We start from the raw sequence: 20,579 nt of genomic DNA, 5'->3' as shown, positions 1-20,579 counted from the left end.
AGACAGGAGGTGGGAGAAATGAGATGTTTCTTCTGTTTTAAAACAAGATTTATTTTCCTGTAAAGAAGAAATCACCTATGGAAAGAGAGAGGTGGGAGGCAGAGAGAGAGATGGAAGTAAGACAGACAGACAAGGTTGGTGGGGAACAGTCAGCAAGAAAGAGCACAATATCCAGTGGACACACTCTTGGATGCATAAGACCCGCCCCCAGAGCTGAAATGCCAGCATTTCAGTACACAATTCAGAGTCTTTGCTCTGTGAATATTCACTTGGGAACAAAAAGTCACATGTCTGCAGGTCTGTCTCCAGAATGTTCTCCTTGTTTTCACACAGGTGGTTAGTGAATTGCAGTGCTGGATTGACAGCTTTGGAGAAGCCCTGCAATTATCCACAAAACAGGGACAGCTGGGGCAGCAGTAACCCAAGCTTCCTCATCATATCAAGCCTTGGCAATCAATGGGCCTCAGCCCTCACCTGGAGAGACCACCTCTGAGAGCAAGACAAAAGTTCATTTTCCATGCTCCACCTCTCTTCTGAGACTATCAACAATCAGAGAGCCCATTAGCACCAAATGTGATGGAGGAAAGTTGCATCATTGCCAGTGACTCCACCCATCTCAGAATTAATTCTATTATTTAGCTCCCTAACCACTGATGAACTCAGTTATGTTTGTCCCAAAACCCTTTTTAAACTAAGTCCCTTCCACCCACTCACCTGCACAAATTAGCCAGCCCCCCATGTGCTTGGCAGCAGCATGGAAAAATTTGAGCACATGTTGCTTATCTTAAGTCCATAGGCACAGGAACTAGGAGTGTGGGGGTGCTGCAGAACCCCCAGCCAACTCCCAGGGTCCCAGATGCTGGCAGCAGTTCCTAGCCCCACACCCAGGCTCTGCTCTCGGCCCTGTCTGCCGGACCTAGCTCCCAGCCCTGTGCCCAGGGCTCTGCTCTCAGCCCTGGCTGCTGGCTCCGCGCCCGGGACTCCCCACCCAGACCCGGCTCCTTGGTCCCGACTGACAGCTCCACGCACACTCCGAGCTGTGGCCCCAGCCTCAGCCCTCTTACCCCTGTCCATGTCCCCCAATCCCGGAGCCAAGACTCTGAGGAACGGGGGACATGGACAGGGGTAAGGGGGGGGGGGAATGAAGTAAAAAAGTTTGGAGACCACTGCTTTGCAGTTTCCTTAGCTGGCTTTCAGCAGCCGCACTATAAAAAGTGTTCCAGCACCACTGCCTAAGTCCATGTGTTTTGCCCAGGTAGCCTTGAGGCGTGCATACTTACTGACAAACACCATTCCCCCACCCCACTCCACAGTGGGGCATTGGTTCACTTAAAAGCCGTAGCCCCACCTGCATACTGAGTCACCTCCTCCTCTTCCTGTAGCCTCTGGATTGCCCTCAGTGGTCTCCCATCCAAATATCACAGCCCAAAGCACTGTGACTGAAGGCTACGTGAATTTTATAGCTTTCCCAGTTGATTTTGGCTCCTAAACCAGTCACACATCCCAGTTCCTCTCAGATTTAGATAGTAACCTCTTTGGGGCAAGGACTGTTTCTCGATATAGGTTTGTACAGGGCACCAATACGGCCCAATTGGGGCTCTTAGGTGCTACTATAATACAAAAAATAACTAATAATAGCACTTCTCTTTGTAATGCTTTGTGAAGCATCCAGAAGGAGCTTCTATCAGAAACACGGTACATTTCCGCTGCTGAGTTTTCCCCTCTTCTCAGCTGGCAGTAACAAAAGGCTTTAGGAATTCTACAGTGGCACTCTACCCCCAGCACCCAATTTTATCATAATGTTTATAGGCCAGATCCTCAGCTTTACTGATCCCAATGAAGATACACCAATTTACACCAGCAGAAAAGCTGGGCTCTGAATTGAAGCCATCGTATTAGCACAACATCGTGGCACAAAGATGCAATGCTGTCCATAGCCATCACCATATAAGGAATGGGGCATCTGCAGAGACCCCTATTATCTCAGCATTCCCTTTGTGGGGCGTGCCATAAGCCTGCACCAATGGTGATTTAGTTCTTCTAAATGCTCCTCCTTCAGCAACTCATCCCCATTCTTCCTTTTTTACTTTCTCTTCTGTCAGGGCCTTTTCCCAGAGACACACTTCCGCTCTGCGGATTAAAGGGTGGGGCAACTGTTTCAGCAGCTGGTGCAGCTGAGTGTGGAGATGCAACATCCTTCCCTGAGCTCATGAGGCATGGAAGACTCAGAAGGAAAAAACACACACAATTAGACACATGAGTCATAGTGAAAACCATCTAGATTCAAAACGGATACCAGCACGTACTTCTGTCTTAGGCACTGAGATCACTTCCAAGTCAAAGCCCTGCACCCCGCCCTTGTGCTCCTTCACCACCTTTGCTCTAAAACCCCCCTCTTTAAAAAAAAAAAGAAAAAGAAAAAGAAAGAAAGAAAAGCAGCCTTCACAGCATTATCTTTATTACTAAACTCACAACTTAATGAGTTACACGGCACCTCCAGTGCCACCCACTGGTGACAACACAAATATGGCACTGCCAGCACGGCACCCTCTCCTCAGTCAGTTACCTAGCTCTGCCAAAACTTCGTTAATCAATTTCATGGCATTATCATAAACTTTCCCTAATCAGTTCCACAGCCTCACTACACTTACTCCTTAACCAATTCAAACTTGAGCTTTCAGTGAAAATCACTTACAGAAATAAATATAAATCTGTAAATAAACATTTCTCCCTAACCAATCAAAAATGTAGCATTTCTCGTAATTCGCCAACATCTTTTTAAAATACCAGGTAACATTCAACTCTGTTCTGTCGATATTACACTCACTCAGTCCAATAAACTTGCATGTCCAAAAGGCAAGAAGCCCCCTCACAGCAAGAATTACACCTTGATATATATATTTGCAAATACAGGCCCAAAATAATCTCATCCATTACACCACATGTAAGGGAAGGGATGCAATAAATTGAGTGGAGTGGTGTAAAGAGCACAAAAAGCCAGCACTCCTGTGCTTTCTTTAACTCAGTGGAAACAGGATGGGGTTGCATGTCCACAGAACTCAGTGAACACAGGGGTAATGGTCTCAGGCAAAGAGGGAATGGTCGGGGGAAACCCTAGCACCATATGCTCCCTCAACAGCGGATATCTGGAAAAGGTGCAAGCAGTGCATAATGCAGAGCAGCCTCTAGGTGTTCTGACCTATGCAAAGAACACCTTTGGCTGTGATCTCCTTGGCATCTATAGAGCCACTGCAGTGGCTCTGTGGTCCCCCAGAACAGCTGTATTGCTGGTGAGCATATTTATTCCTGGCCTAACCAGCAACTTGGTGATTCACCACCATGTGTTTGCCTGAGCTCTCCCCATCCCCTATCTCTCCTATTGGCTGCATCAGGGCACAGTGGTTATCCATGCGAATCACATGGAGGGCATTTCTTGTGGTTATACATGCCTCCGGTGCATGTTTGCCTCAAGTTTTTTACAGGACATTACCTTTGCATATGACATTTCTTGGAGGTGAGTGGACAGTGTTTGGTGATTGCATGTGTATCCCTAACACACACACATCCCTGGTGTTTGTGGGGTGCAGATAGAGCTGGTCCAAAAAAAAAAAAAAGGCAAAAAAGGGATCATTTTTAGCAAAAATTCTGTGAAAAACATGTTCCTTTTTTTACCTTTATCCTGTCATAGGATAGATATTGCACAAGTGTCATGAGTTTTGTTGCCTGCAAATAAACCCTTCCCCTGATACTCATGGCTGTAGTTATCTGTGGTCATATCCACTGATATACCTGTACTGTTCCATTGCAGTTCTCTCTCTCTCTCCCCATGTATCAGCTGCTTTTTCCGTACCTGCAGAACAACCACGCTTCCTATACATCTCCTCTTGCAGGTGCTACTGTGATATGCCACGGTGATTCAACCCCTGCACCTCCTTCATCAAAAGTCAGGTACTAATAAAACCAACTCCTTTTCTGTCCCTCACTTCACAGTACTTGGAAAACTATACCAGCTCCTCTCGGAGACCATTTCTAGAACTGCTTGTGGTCTGCTGTGTACAGTCATACCAGAAGTATGAGTGGCATAATTTCCTGCCACTAATCTCACGTGGTTGTTAAAGATCCCCGATGCCGTGGCCAAAGACCACCTCTGGCAATTACACTCTGCCAATCTAAATTCTCTCTGAACTTTCTATGGGATGTGGTATTTGTCTTTGCTTCCTTTGGTGTATTGTTAAACAGCTGCAATATTTCACCCCAACGGTGGCTGAATTTCAGTGGTAAATTAAGTCATCCCTTTGTAGTTTGTAAAGTGCTTTGGAATTACAGATAAAAGATGTAGAAATAAAATACTATTGTCTATCATAAATAAACGTAAGGCACTGATACTCCTGCAAGGGGCAACCATCTTTCATTTATGACATTAGCAATACCATGAAGAACCCAGGGACAGACACTAGAAACTTGTTTCTCTCTCATTTTAATACTGCTTTAGAAACCATACAGAAAACAGTAACATTTTAATATAAAATGAATATATTAAAACATTCGGCATTCATGTGTTTTTAATAATTGCTAATCCGCCATTAACACAGATAGGAAGTTGGGTTTCAGTCTGGCAGCGGTTTCCAGTCTTCACCCAGACCGCCTATCTCATCAATTATGAACCTCTTCAACTTGGCAGCCACCTTCCAGAGGCCCAGAAATGCCAACTGTAATTTACAAAAACTTTACCTTTCAAACATTTTCTATAGCATATTTCTGCAGAGATGAGCTTCCCTCACCTTGTGATCTTTGCTCAGTTGACCGAGACAGGTGCAGGGGCTTTTAAGTGTGATGCAACATGCTAAGGAATGTCTTAATAGGAGAAGAAAGGAGCTTTTTTGTAGGTGGTTGGCAGGAAGAGTTCTGCCTGAATGATTCTTTAATGCTGCTAGGGTTACATTTTAATATTCATTACATGTTAGGGCACCTGCAGCCTTGTCTAGGCACAGGTTTATTATTTAAATTCCAATAGATATTATACGATAGGTGAGAGGACGGTGGACTAAATGATTAAATGGAGCTCTCTTAATGCTCATTTTTATTTTACAATTTTATCCACATTGTAGAGAACAAATAATATCAGACTTCAATAGCATTGTTCAAGCAAATGTTTTTTAAAATGTACCACACAGTGCATGTATCGTGCAAAATTTAAAAACCTTATGGTAAGGCAAGGTACATTGTTTTCAAATGGTAATAGCTATTTCCAAAAGCAATTTTTGCCACCCTTAGCTTGAGCATTACATACACACTAAGGTTGAAGTTTGAAAGGGAAGCCATTTTTGAGTTATTTATGCTGAAATAATTATTTGAAAGCAGAACAAATGCATTTATTTCATGCTCTCATAACTCAAAATTGGGGAACTTTTTTGCTCAGATTTTCCAAAACATTCCCCTTTGGGCTGAGAATGTACATGAGAAGTTGCAGCCTGAAACAAAATGTATTGAGAAAGCTCTAGCTACTTGAAAATAGGCCAGTAGAGATGGATGTGAACTACAGACTCTGGACTGTGGAATTTCCCAAAGTTGAGGGGGCGTTTAAATCCATAGTTCAGTTCAGCCCATTAGAGAGAAAATTCAGCCATTACATTTGGATCTTGGTCCTTAAACTGGTCCACATACTTCCAAAGTTTGGGGATGTTTGGATCCCGGGTTTTGGTTCAAACCCACCCATAAAGCAGGGATTTGGAAGGGAATGGCCTTCAGAAGGTTATCTGCAGCTTCTACACTTTGTTGCTATAATCCTTGATTCAGCAAAGACCTTAAGCGCATGCTTAATTTTAAGCCTGTGCATAAGTGCTTTGTTGAACTGGGGCCATAAAGCAGAAATCGTTTCACACGCTCATATCCCACTGAATTGCAGCTGCCTCTGAAGAGGAATATGCCAGCTGTTTAACAGGGCCCAGCAACATTACACAACTGTGTAGGATAGGAACTGAAAAAGAATGATGTATCCCAACTGAAACTGCAGGGGGGAAATTTAGGATGGCATAATGTAATTAATCAAATGAAAATTTGGCCAGGACACTTCAGGGTTAACACCTCAATTCTTTGCAAGAAGTGCCACAGGATCTTTTAATGATCATGAATATCATCAGGGCCTCCCCTCAGGACTTAGCCACTAGGGGACGCACTGAGCTGGTGTCTTGTCAAACCACATTTTGAAGTGAAATTGCATCAAAGGGAAGGGAAAGCTGCTTCAGAGTTGCATGGGGAGCCATGGCAACCCGGCAGTTCCTATTTTTAAAACTTGAAAGATAGTAAGAACATTAAGTCTAGGGGAAAAATATTTCATTTAAAAAAACCAGAAAGTGCGTATGTTCTTTAATTAATCTAATTATGAGTCTGTAAATAGCTAATCATTTGTATGTAGGTACCTGATGCATAGAGCCCAGATATCGTAAGATAATAAGCAGACTGTCACTCAACTGAAGGAAAGGTGTTCCCCACCTCACCTCCAATGTTTTGCTATCTCCAAGCACTGACTTGTCATCACAATGCTTTAACACTCATTGGATTCCAAAGACATTTTGCCTGTGATCACTGGGGATTCCTCTGTTCCTTGTTTGTGTATTCTGCTCCCTCCAATTTCTCCCTGGACACTTTGGAGGAAAGGTTTAGGCTGACTTCACATTGCAAGAAAAAAGAACTGGAACTCATATATTAAAAGCATATTACCAGCAGCAAATTAAGTTCCAGGGTATTAGCGCTAAAAGGACTTGGTTCTGGAGCACTGGGTGGCTCAGGGGGCTGGATACGGAAATTTTACCAGTCTGACTACTGTTGGTAGAGACCAAAATTCATTCCTTCTTGGGTGGCTTATGGGAAATGACTTGAGTGGGTCTCAGTCTGGTTCCGAATGGAGAGATATCCACAGCACAAACCCCAATATCACAATTGATAGTATTTTCCTCTCTTTCAAGCAGTGTTAGCAGAAAGACCAAGAAACGAATGGTCCAGACACACTGAAGTCATCCTCTCTCCCCTAGCGATAATCCCTCCAGTGCAAAGTTAAGGCCCATTGCTAAAAAGTGGTAGATGGGCAGAAAGCTTGTACTGCTGCTGCCCAGGTTGTAAACTTCCTGAGCGTAAATAGAGGGCTTCAGCCCCCAGGGGCTGCCCTAACTCATTTTCATGTAAAAAATTCACATGGTGTCCCCAGACAGCATAACAGGAGAAAGGAAGGAGGGCAGCTTGTGCCAGATCATTCTACAGTGATGTTTTTAAGTCAGGTGGCTATGGTGGGAGAGGGAAGGGATGCTGTGGCTTTGCATGTGTGTTTGGTACTGTTATAAAGCATTCTTCAGCATCCTCCAAAACCTGAAAACGTAACCTAGCAACCATCCAAATGGAAGGCCTGAGAGAGGGGCAGGAAGGATATGCCTTAGCAATGGGATAGAGGGCTGAAGAAGCCGACTCCGCTCTGACCATCCATCGGAATGATTTTCTCCCATGCTGCACCTGCTCTGTGCATAAAAAAGGGACTTTAGGCCCCATGGCTGATAATCCAGCACCTTTGACCAGAAGTGAACTCCCTCTGAGAAATAAACAAATAAGGCAGGGGCAAAGGAAACCTGTACAGTTATGGACAGGGAAAATAAAATAAAAAAGGAAGGAAGCAAATCATTTCCTAAGGCTCTATAGAAACAGAAAGAGAGTGCAAGTAAGAAAGGACAGAGGGAGACAATGACAAAGAAAGGGAGAGAGCCCATGAGTGACATGGAAGGCACTGGGCAGCCCCCAGCCAGCTGCTGCGGCTGCTGCTGGAAACAGGACAGGAGTGAACAGATTTCAGCAGCACGGATCGCTAATCTGTCAGCAGCAGTCACTCCACGTGCAACCAGTCAGCATGGCACAGGAATCTGGTGCCAGCCTGAGGGCAGCCGGAGTTGCCAACAGCCAGGAACATAATGAATTGCTAACGAGATCCCAGCTCAGAGGCTCTGAAAGGTCAAGTGATAATCATGCTGCAGTACCCTCCCCTTCCCCCCAAAAAATCCATTTCCCTTTAATTTAAACATCACATCCTCCTTCATTCCAGCAGCTAAGGATGGAGTCCGAAGCTCGGTGCCTCCATGTGGCCCATCCTCAGTCACCCTCTCCCACATGGTGAGCAGTGCTGCTCTCTACGGACTTTACTGTGTAACCCTCCATGGCATTAGTGAGCAGTTATTCACGTGAGTAGCCCCACTGACTTGAATGGGACTATTTGTGTGAGTAAGCATGCACATTTGGGAACAAGGGGTCATAAGCTAGCCCTACAAAACAACAAGTCCCAGACACCACTTCTTCATCTCAACTCCTCCGCCAGCATCCACCCCAGACCCTTCTCTGAATTCCTGAAAGACATGGGGCCAAATTCAGCCCTGGGACAAGCTGTCATGACTCCCATTAAAGTTAAAGAAAGCGATTGTTCCTGGGTTGAATCTGGCACAGAGTATCTGTTCTAATTTTGGGAGGATGGGGTAAGAGAAGGGCTGGCAATCCAGCGTGTATAGTTACATAGGAGAGCACCACAGGGGCTGTATAAGAGAAGCCCAAAGTAGAGCCAACATGGTGATGTGTATAGGAAAGCACCACAGTCGGAGTGGGGAAGTGGGCAGATATCATTTGGTTTATCCAGGACTGGGTTAAAAAGAGAAGTGAAGCCGCCAGTAAGAACTGACTAAATGAGTGGTCTCTCCTAGCCGTGGGCATCCCTCTGACCATTTGAGAATGAATGGGCCAAATTCATCCCTAGTGTAAAACAACTGACTTCCTTGGATTTCCACCGAAGATTAATTTGGCCCAGTGTTTTTAGCCACGAAAGTCTAAGGGAAGAAATGGTATGAATGTGATGCCCTCCATTTCGCCACAAGTGGCATGATATACATGTCAGGAGCCCGTGGGTCTATCATAAACTGGGAGCAGCAGCTTTAAAAGGCAGTGCTGACGTGCTCCCTCGGAGACACAGCTAGGGTTTTATTTTATTTTACTTTATTTTATTTTTATTTATTGTGAAAAAGTCTCTGATCCCTTTCAATCCCCCCCCCCCGACACATTTTGAGCACTGTCAATACTCTCAAGAAACATCCAGCTGCTACTCTCCTGCCTACACTTAGCCACAATGCAGTCTCTAGCAATGAGAATGAATTCTAGTCAATTCAGGGCATCTGCCATAAATCCTGCTACCACAAGACCTCTCCAGGCCTGAATCAAACTGTCTGGTCCAGGAAGGTTATGGCCAGTTCTCTGCTTCCAGCCAACAGGGTTGAAACAAGATCCCAAAGGACACAGGTCACTAAGTCACATACCCTAAGGGAGAGACATCTGGATCTGACTATATTCTCATCCAGTGAAGAAATACATGATTATTTCAAGTATTCCCTCTGATCACTGATTCTTAAGATCTGTATCTAACCAACTATTCCCAACCTGTTCCTAATTGCCAACAGGGAAATATGACTCTGCAAGAATTGAGTTCTGTTCAGGTTGTTTCAGCCAGAATTTCCAAACTGTTTACTTAGGTTGCCAATAAATTTCTGAACTATTTGGCACGGGAGGTTCCAGAGACAAGAGTTAAAGTTACCCACAGAGTAGAGATATCAAAGGTACACCCCATACACACCAATCCAGTTTACCAACTGTTTTTAAAGAGTGAGAAATTGAATCTACCTTCCCCCTCTTTTTGCCCAGTCAGTGTAATCCCATGTTCGGGTTTCATTCCAAAGCAAATGCTTCAGTACTCTCTTTATTAAAATGGAAAGTTATATGCACAGACTGGTGCTAAATGAGAGACTATTAAAACCAGTCAATCTAGAACTCATTAGTAACCCTACAACAACAAACTAGTAGTAATGGACCAACATTCACAAGCAGCCTTGACAGCAACTAATCAGTAGAAACAGCCCAGGTTTCATGGAAGTCTCTATAATAAGAGTGTATACTGCCCAGTGATCATGAGCAACCATACAAAAAGAACAGGCTTCTGCTTGTGAAACCATGTGTCCCAGAAATAATATTTCTTTCCCATGACTCATCCCCAAGCTTCAGTCTCAAGAATGCCTGTGTTATTTATTTATTTCTTCACATTTCCAAAATCTAACTATAGGCATCCTTCCTGGGCAACTCTCTCATACGTTAAAGACACAAGAAACAAAGTCCACTCCCCCCCCAGCAGCCTTAGAGAAGGGAGAGAATAGGCAAGCTTTGCAGCATGCCTGGAAGGTTAACAAATCTGGCTCTGGCAGACAAAATGGGGAGTGAGTTCCAAAACTGAGGCCTTTCACAGAATATGCCCTTCAGGAAGCTCCCTCTCCTCACTTGTGGTGATCTTAGCTGGCGTAGTATGGCATGGGGACAGAGGTGATCTCTCAGATAACTTGATCCCATCCCATTTAGGGCCTTATGTCGTCAGATGTAACCTTGCTAGACTGACAGCTCTGGATCTCCAGACCCATGCCCAGATACCCTCTCCATGATGCTAAGAGAGAAACTGAACGGGCCCTTGGCACTAATAGGAATGAATGGGGGAAGAGGTTGATATTTGGATTTGGAGGTCCTAATGTTCAGTTTATATTTGGACCCTGAATCTAAATATCACATAATCCAAATATCAACCAGTTCATTGGGCCCAGTCCCTTCAAGCAAAACCTAGAATGTGTACATGTTGGTGGTACAGTTGGCTACTTCACCAGGTGGACTGATGTTCCCACTACATAATTCACTTGCACCACCCATACAAGACACGTTCGTGCATTTTGGTGTACTAGACTCATTTGCTGATAGAAGAGCTCATTTCACTAGTGTGGCATTCCAGCAGGAAGCGAAGCACCTGATGCTATCTCGAGAACAACCTCTCAGAGAGGAACAAAAAGATCCATAGGAGCAAAATCTCCCCACATGTAGAAAATGACCACTATAATACATGGGACGAGTATGTCTCAGAGTCCCATTTCCCTGTTTAACTAGTAGAGCTATTTCACCAGTAGACTTATTTTTAGGAAGAAATCTGCAAGATCCACTAATCAGGATCAAAGACCCACATCCCTAACCTACCTCAAAGAAGCATCAGTTTCAAGGTAGACAGGAAACTACAGTTTCTACACGAGACTACTACTACTATTAGCACCATACAAGGTGAAAGAAAGAGTCCGGATGAGAGCCCATTCTTTTTATAATGCCCTCTGCATATGGACATTCATTCACACAAAATTTTGCTTGCACAAATGTGTGCAACAATGAATTTAAAGGGGATGAGAGAACATGAACCACCAAAATACTGTTTCTAATTTTCTAAACTGCTCAGATAACTTTTCCCCATTATTTGCCCCATTCTGCTGACCACTGATGGAGCCAACAGAAACAGAGATTATTTAATTTTGGCTGCATCCTGAGCTACATGTACTGCCCACAAATAGATTGGCTAGCAGCGGTCAGGATTCAAACACAGACCATGGGAAATCACTAATTCACAGCCTTAATTCATAATGTGCTTAAGATAAACTAAATTAAACTTTTCTTTAGCTTGACGCGTCATTCTTTCTAGGATAGAATGGAAAAATTCCTGCACCTTGTTATCTCCCACCTATGGATTTGAAGCAATTGAGACCTACTTTGGATTAGACAGCAGTTTCTGAAATACTAACTACATGGCTATCAGTTGATCCCTGGTGTATTAGCAGATCATGCACAGTTTGTAGATAACCCCCACCCATCATGCTCATGTATATATATTTCTCCACTCTGCGTAGGCGTATTGGGGGGTAACTGCAAGCTGTAAATGGCTTCATATAGTACTGCAGGGGTCCACTGACACCCTGCAGTTAGTGTTCTAGAAACTGCAGTCCAATTCCAAGCATTTCTGACCTTTTAAATCCACTCATATATTACTCCTATATATTGCATTGTATATAGTGTACAACTAATATACACTATGTACAACTTTGAGATGAAAGCAACTAGAAAATATACATTTTTATTTACTATCTGGTACCCATGAAAAATGAACCGGTTGGTAGACTTTAGGGACCCAGTTAAACAAAGCTATTAAGTATGTGCTTAAAGTTTTGTGCCCGGTAAGTCGGGTTGAAGGCAGTGAAACTTTAAAGGCCTGAACCAAAGCCCATTGAAGTAATGGGAAGACTTCCACTGACTTCAATGTACTTTGGATCAAGCCCCAAGTGTGTAAGAATTGGGGGGCATAAGAGGTCTCAAGCCTCCTTTTTTCACACGTTCACATCATTTTTGAGTTGAGGCAACAAAGGCACATGGTACCTTCAGATATTTATAGTCAAGATTTTAAAAAGTGACTTCAAGGTCTTAGGTTCCTTAACTTAAGACACCGTAGAGGGGCCCAATTTGAAGGAAAGGCTGAGCATGCACCCTCCCTCTGAAAATCAGGCCTTTCTACAGTTTCTCAAAGAGGGCACCAAAATATTGAAGCATAAAACAGAGTCTGAAGATGATTGTGGGAGAAATGGAAGAATGGGACATCAAGATTAGCAGAGTATGTGTCAGCTATAAGAGAACACTAGACAAAAACAGCGACAGCTAAAATCACTAATCACACTGAAGGCCAGAAGAAGAGGTCTGCATTTTCATCTGTGACTAGTGATTTTAGCTGCTGCCGTTTTTGGGTGTCCAACTTGATACATATTAAAGATCATTGATTTTCCAAAGACTGGGGCTCAGCAATTTCTGAAAATCAGGCCTCTTTAAGGTGAATCCAGTCGGGAACCCAAAATCACTAGAAAATGTAGACCAAGAAGCTTTACCTTAATGCTGTGGCTGATAACTTTGTATGCATTAGATTTAAAACTTTCCCTACTGCATCACTCAGAAGAAGAATAGAGAAGAAATACAGAAGAATGGGGAAGACTGAGCTAGGGAGGAGGAGGCTGCTAATGAGGTAGTTTTCAGGGGAGCAGAGAGGAAGAAGCCAGACTGGAAGAGATTAAGAAGAGGAAGTCTAGCCAATGTGAACTGGCAGCATGGTCAAGGAGTGTACAGACAAAGAGAAATTAGGAAATGGAATAATAGTTTAAAAAAATGGGGGGATAGAGAGAAGGCTTTTTTCCTTAAGATCCCATTACTTGGCAATAGAAAAGTGCACTGGGCAAGGAGTGAAGGAAACAAATCTATGTTGACACAAAGGATGGCTGAAGGGGTGGTCAGCATATGATGGGAGATCTTTTCTCTCTTGATTTTTTTTTTTATGATTCAATGATACTGTCCAGTAAGGAAACTTCCTCACTTATCCTTCTACCTAAACTAACTGGAAAAGACCCTCCACTCCTACTTACACATGAACAAGGGGCCTCCAGTCCTATTTGCATTTGATCCCATTATGATCCAAATGCAGGGGCTTAAGGGATGTCAGTAAGTGGTTCTTTACCAGTGTGAACTAGGAATTGTGGCACAACCCAAAGGCTTTGGGTAAGTGGCATGCAATTTGATCAACAATTACAATGAAGTACCTGCCATAGTCATTAAGGGCCAGATTTTTCAGAAGCATACACTACAGCTGAAGTCAATGGGATCTGCAAGTGTTCATCACCTCGGAAAAATCAAGCCCTGATTAAACACTACACTACAGACCTGCTCTATACAGACTTTGACATCTGGTACAAATTGTACCTGATGAATCAGAGCGTGCAGACCACCCAAGGACATCACTTGATTGACCTACCATATTTGCACTGTGCCATGATATTTATATCAAGGCAAATGACAAAAATGCATGTGCTGTGTGGAGTCCCCCTTTGGAGAGTGTAAGATGGATTTTCCCCCCACCCTTGTCCACCAGTAGTAATAGGATCAACCTACCCAAGGATGTCTATATGCACAGACTGAGTAGCAAGTCACTAGAGCATGACAACCCAACCCCACAGGACCCATTAAGCCAGATGAGGATTTTGTATCCCTTCCCAATTCAGGTCTCCTTCCCTGGATTGGTATAACATACTGATGCTCTGGGGGGCAGAGATGGGAAGAGGAAAAAAATCCAGTGCTTAGGGTACTAGCCTGGGGATTCAGGAAACTGAGATTCAACTCCCTGCTCCACCACAGACATCCTGAGTGACCTGGGGCAAGTCACATAGCCCCTCTCTGTGCCCTTCCCATTTGTAAATGGGGATAATAGATTCATAGATACAAAGGTCAGAAGGGACCATTATGATCATCTAGTCTGACCTCCTGCACAACGCAGGCCACAGAATTTCACCTACCCGCTCCTGCGAAAGACCTCTCACCTATGTCTGAGCTATTGAAGTCCTCAAATCGTGGTTTAAAGACTTCAAGGAGCAGAGAATCCTCCAGCAAGTGACCCGTGCCCATGCTACAGAGGAAGGCGAAAAACCTCCAGGGCCTCTTCCAATCTGCCCTGGAGGAAAATTCCTTCCCGACCCCAAATATGGCGATCAGCTAAACCCTGAGCATATGGGCAAGATTCACCAGCCAGATACTACAGAAAATTCTTTCCTGGGTAACTCAGATCCCACCCCATCTAACATCCCATCACAGGCCATTAGGCCTATTTACCATGAATATTTAAAGATCAATTAATTACCAAAATCATGTTATCCCATCATACCATCTCTTCCATAAACTTATCGAGTTTAATCTTAAAATACTTCCCTACCTCACAGGGGTATGGTTAGGATTAATACATTCAAGATTGTGAGGCGCTCAGAAACTACAGTAATGGGGGCCATATAAATACCTAATAAAAATATTCCTGTTACCCACAAACCAGACCACTGTGTGCATTGTTGGCAGTGGGGAGAGGGGGTGTCAAACCCAGGACCTTCTGGGTCTAAATACATGAGCCTCCAGAGGTTGGCCTAGAAGACCCAAGTCTGTTAGGCAAGGTTTTATCAGCCTTTATGCATGCCACGGCCATTATTAGAAGGGGACAGAGCAGCACCCTGCGTGGGTGTGAGATATATACTCTTTTATGCAAAGACACGCTGTTAAGAACCATAGGATCCATTCTTGTCACACACACATGAAATCGTTCCTCCTTGGAAATGTGCACACAGACTTTTGCACTATGCAGTCACTGTTCATCCCCCTCCTGGGTAGGGTGACCAGATGCTAAATCCAAAATATCGGGACCGCCACAGGGGGAGCGCCTTTTCAATTGTTACACTCACCTGGCACGTTCGGCGCCAGGAAATAAATCTTCCCAACGAAGAGAGAAGTACGTGCCGACGACGACCCGCATGTGCCGGGTGAGTGTAACAATTGAAAAGGCGCTCCCCCCACCTGTCACCGCCGCCTAAGTGACAAAAAAGGCTGCCGCGCCTGAAACAAAATATCGGGACAAATGGCCTCCTGACCGTACTTCTGTCGGGATGCGGGACAAACTGCTCAATATTGGGACAGTCCCAATTTTATCGGGATGTCTGGTCACCCTACTCCTGGGTGCTCTGGCTCCTATTCTTTCATACCAGCACCACCGAGAGCTGTTGAAGTGGCAGCATAAAAGGACATGGACCACCTCAGAACTGGCCTGACCATTAAAAGCCTTCCATTTGCTCAGCCTCCAATTAGTACAAGCTTGGGTTGCTCTCCCTACTGGTCCCCTAAATGCCACAAACTTCAGAAGGTTTTTCAGATGCTGCTTGTGACCCCCCACCTCCCATCCATTCGCCTTACCTGTTCAGCATGTTGGACTGGTAGATCCGTTTCTCCTGGGTGTTGTAACAGCTGCTCTTGGGCTCCGGGATGAAGCTGTGCTCAGACAACATGTCAGAAGCAGCTGTGGTGATTATGGCTATCCCATCCCTCACCCTGGCAGGAAGGCCATAGTCCCATTCATCATAAGACACAGAGATGAGGCCAGTGGGGAACTCAGATGGCACTGTGTCTGTATCCCCTGCCACCAGGCTGGGCACGATCCATGTGTAAGCATAGCCTGTCAGACCCACAGAGTTGGCCACCTCAAAGATGTAGGTGGCCTCTTCCTTGGTGCAGTAGAGGAGTATGACAGGGCTCTGGAGCTTCTTGAGCTGGTTCTGGATCTTTGAGTCTCCATCATCTAGGGACATGTCCAGCAAGAGGACCTCCTCCAGCTCCCAGCCTACAAAGCTGTTCTCGATGGTGCTGCGGATCTTGTTGACAAAGTCCTGGTAGCCAGGGAAGTAGGTAGTGACAATGGAGAATATGTACCAGTCATATTCTTCCATGATGTTGAGCATGACAGAGGCTTGCTGTTCTATTGATGGGCCAAACTGGAAGAACATGGATGACTCATCCTAGAACAGAATGAAAGAGAGAGAGAAAAAAAACAAGAAGGGGTCAAAGGAAATGAAAAAAACAAGTTCATGGCCAACTCTAATGAGTGGGGGAAGAGGGGAGATAGGCTTCACCTCTTTTCTTTGTGTTTTGGGCAGATGTGACAGTTCTCAGGACACCAAGGACTGTGAGCCACCTTGTTATCTCCTGCCTCCAGCAAGAGGGAGGCTTTCTTGTGGAAGCTGGATGTCAGCTCTCTGGCATCACCTGCCTTTCAGCCACCCAAGCACCCTTTCCTCTGGGTTATGCCAGCCCTAACTTTGCCTTGCAGGGTAACAACAGATGCACTCAAATCCCCAGTCCTTGTACATTATTCCCCTGTGATATCCAGTCCCTGAAAATGGCTGCCCAAAGAAATTTCAGGTCACCCCAATTTACCAGTTTTAACTTAAAGCACCACTCCTGTAACCACACAGCACTTGTGAGCGCTTACAATAAAATGAAAGTAATTTTATTTAAGAAAAAGTAAATACTTAACTGGAAGAGAGAGAAAGTGATGGAAGCAAATGGTTACAACACCAAACAATTCAAAAAATGTGAACCTGGGTCGACACTTATCAACAGTTACCTTTCCCCACAAAGTTCAGTCTGTTGCAGAGCCAGAATCCAAATGTTCATGAAAACCCCCTGGCTTCTTAAGGGGTTTCCTCAGTGAATTAATACAGATGGCATTTCCCTGCACTCTGTTATCCTGAAACAATCTTTTGTATTTATTCATAGCCAGGGCAATCTCCTGCCTGCGATAATGATCCATTTCACCTCCGAGTGGTTTTGGTCATTTGAAATAGTCTTTGATGATTTCTGGGATGTCGCAAGGGTATACAAGTGTCCCTTGCATTACCTTGCCAGCTGACTAAGGAGGGGTAATGTCCTCATGCTTGAATGGGTCATCACATTACACGTGGTGACTAATTTTTACTCTGAGTTCATAAAGTATACTTTCAATATAAATAAATTATTCCTTAAATACTACCTGTACATACATCTCACAATGATTATGAATATCAACAAGTTACAAGCTTTCTGTAGATACATTACATGTTACTCTTTATGGATAAATATCCTGTAAAGACATGTGTTTGGTGTAGTGAGTTTGTCAGGTTCAGGGTGAGAGATTTTGCTAAGAACAGGGTACCCTTTGCCAAAGAACCTCTGTGTTACAGTAAGGTTCAAGGATTATTAATTATTATTATTATTATTATCATCAACAGAGCTGAGCAAATACCAAGGGTGGGAAACATTTTATGGTGGTTGTTCTTGTTTTCTTTTTGATGGTGGCTATTTGAAGCTGCTTAGGGGTCTGGAATATTAGAAGTAATCCTGGAAGAGAAGGATGAATGGATTCAGTGTAGATGAGGTCACAAGGACAGAATAAATGCTATTTCTATTGGTGGTGTTTTTCTTATCCCTCCACCTGTATCAGATTGCCTTTCATGCAAAAGGCTGAGCATGATAAGAAAGAAAAATTAAAAGGAATCAATTTTAAAACCTCAAAAAGTGATCTTTAGAAAGAGCTTTTCTACAAATCCCTGTTAGCCCACGGCACAGTGAAAGTGTTTCCCATTCGGGTAGTTCACAATAGAATAATAGAATTAGAATCATAGAATATTAGGGTTGGAAGAGACCTCAGAAGGTCTCAGAAGAAGCAGACTTAGAATTTGTCAACAGTCCAGTGTAATTTTACATCCCTGCTTTTCCCCAATCCATGTTGGAAAGGAATGAAGGGAACATTTCCACGTGATTTTCATTTATGGACTGATCTTATGCCCTTTAAAAATCAAGGTAAAACTCCCATTGACTTCAATGGCATAGGATTGAGCCCCTAAAAAATATGGTAGAATTAAATTTTGGAGTTCAGCAGAGATTCATATGACAATAAGGTGGACCATCCACAGCCAGTTTTAGGAATGAAATACTGGCCTTGCCTCTTCCCAGCAAGCCTGAAGAATTGAAACAGAGGTCCTAAAGGAGACAAACAGGTGTTTTAGGTCAGAGGAAATCCATTGCACACAGTAAGCCGATAAGTGCCCTAAAACTGTACCTCAGGACATACACAAATTTAGAATAGAGTGAAGAGCAGATCTCCACCGAAACCATCCTCCTACTGTCGGCAGGCAAAGCTGCTTTTCAGCAGAGGTCCCAGCTAAATTGTCCATCCATCCTTTCCTTAAGGATGTTTTTGATTATCTGCTTCCACTGTCTCTCCTTTAGCAGAATATTTCATAGCTGAGCAACTCTGGAAAGAAAAAGCCTATCCCAGTAGTCAGCCATAACCCGCTGACTCACTGTCTAGCGAGATCTAATCTTGTGTTGTCCCTAAACCCTCTGTAAGCTATGGCAGTGGTTCTCAACTAGGGGTTTGCATACCCCTGGGGGTATGCAGAGGTCTTCCAGGGTATGGTACATCAACTCATCTAGATATTTGCCTAGTTTTACAACAAGCTACATAAAAAGCACTAGTGAAGCCAGTATAAATTAAAATTTTACACAGACAATGACTTGTTTATACCCCTCTATAAACTATACACTGAGCTGTAAGTACAATATTTATATTCCAATTGATTTATTTTATAATTATATGGTAAAAATGAGAAAGTCAGCAAATTTTCAGTAATAGTGTGGCTGTAAGCAAGTAGTTTTTAGGTGAAACTTGGGGGTATGCAAGACAAAAATCAGACTCCTGAAAGAGGTACAGTAGTCTGGAAATTAGTTGAGAGCCACTGAGCTATGGCATTTAAACAACAATGAGGTGAGTTGTCACCAAATTCTCTCTCCATTTTTAAAACTAGTGTTAACACCACTCCTAGAACACTGCATACAGCTCTGAGAATCTCAAAAAAGCAGAAAAATAATAGCAACTTGAAAGCAAGTCAGAGAACAACCAAAAATAATCAAAGTCCTTATTTGTGTCCCATGTATTCTGTGGCTGGAACTAGTCATAGAATTCACTCTTTGCCATAAAAATCTCATCCTTCTTTAAAAGATATATTTCTAGCCTTGATGGTTATGGGGGAAAAAACATGAAAATGTGACCCAAAAGTAAACTAATGCAGTGACATCTGAGTTTGAAGACAGCCTGAACAAATAGCTGAGACATTTCATTGTAATGGACTGTTAACTCTGAAACCTGAAGATGACAATGTATTGCATACTGAACACTGAAACTGGAGAGAGATCTTAAAATAAATTTAATATAAAACCAACACAGGGAACTCTTTTGATCATATTATTCATCTTCATATTAAATTCAATAAAATCCTCCTTTTCATAAATTTATCTAAAGCTTCTACAGAATTTCCATAATTGCTACCAAAGACTCACAGAACTGAGGGACTTAGCCATAGATAGGGCCCTTCCAAATTCATGGCCGTCAAAAACGTGTCACGGACCATGAAATCTGATCTGCCTCATGAAATCTGGCTATTTAAGGGGAGACCAGATTTCACAGAGTTGTGTGGCCGGAAAGTGGCGGCTGCTGGCCGGGAGCCCAGTTTTGAATGCAGCATCGCCACCAGCTACAGCACAGAAGTGAGGGTGGCATGGTATAGGGGGTCATCAATATTTGGGGGGGCAGAGCTGGCCTTACAAGTGGCAAGTGGGTGACCACCCAGGGCCCCATGTCACCTCCCCCACTCACCCACACAGCCAGCCCAAAGCCCCTTTAACTCCCAAGCATTGGGTCTGGAGCCAGGGAGGGACAGGGCTGAGGGCGTCCCAACCAGGAGCTCCTATTGTGAGTGGGGCTCCAGCTGCTAGTCCCAGATGGGTTGGGGTGGGTCAGGACTTCTTCTTCCTCTGCATGGGCTGCTCCTGAGGCCAGGTCAGACCCATCTCTGGGAATCTCCCCCAGCTTCAGGAAGCTCCATGGCTGCTGGCTGGGAGTCCAGTTCTGAAGGCAGAGTTGCTGTCAGCAGCAACGCAGAAGTGAGGGTGGCACAGTATGGTATTTCCATCCTTACTTCTGCACTGCTGCTGGCAATGGTGCTGCCTTCAGAGCTGGGCACTCGGCTGGCAGCTGCTCTCTGGCTGCCAAGCTGTAAAGAAGGCAGCAGCACAGAAGTATGGGTGGCAATACCATGACCCCCCTACTCATAATGTTGTGACCCCTCCCCATGACCCCATTTTGGGTCGAGACCCCTACAGCTACAATACTGTGAAATTTCAGATTTAAATATCTGAAACCATGAATTTTATGATTTTTAAAATCCTATGACTATGAAATTGACCAAAACGGACTGTGAATTTGGTAGGGCCCTCGC

General features: G+C 44.0%; 1 protein-coding gene across 6 annotated transcripts in view; it reads right to left on the bottom strand.

Annotated features, from left to right (window-relative positions):
* GRIN2B (glutamate ionotropic receptor NMDA type subunit 2B) overlaps window positions 1-20,579 on the bottom strand; it is a 285,971-nt gene that overhangs the window by 154,743 nt on the left and 110,649 nt on the right. For 5 of the 6 annotated variants that reach the window (XM_075124250.1, XM_048835352.2, XM_048835354.2 and 2 more), the window contains one exon: window positions 15,682-16,280. In XM_075124250.1, coding sequence (XP_074980351.1) covers window positions 15,682-16,280 — 599 coding nt within the window. Of the gene's footprint in view, window positions 1-15,677; window positions 16,281-20,579 lie in introns of those variants that run through there. The other variant, XM_075124252.1, reaches the window with a different exon arrangement.

The sequence above is a fragment of the Caretta caretta genome, chromosome 1 (assembly GCF_965140235.1).
Source record: "Caretta caretta isolate rCarCar2 chromosome 1, rCarCar1.hap1, whole genome shotgun sequence".
NCBI classification, from domain to species: domain Eukaryota; kingdom Metazoa; phylum Chordata; order Testudines; family Cheloniidae; genus Caretta; species Caretta caretta.
Note: the sequence above shows the minus strand (reverse complement) of the source record. Positions and strands in the feature narration are given on the sequence as shown.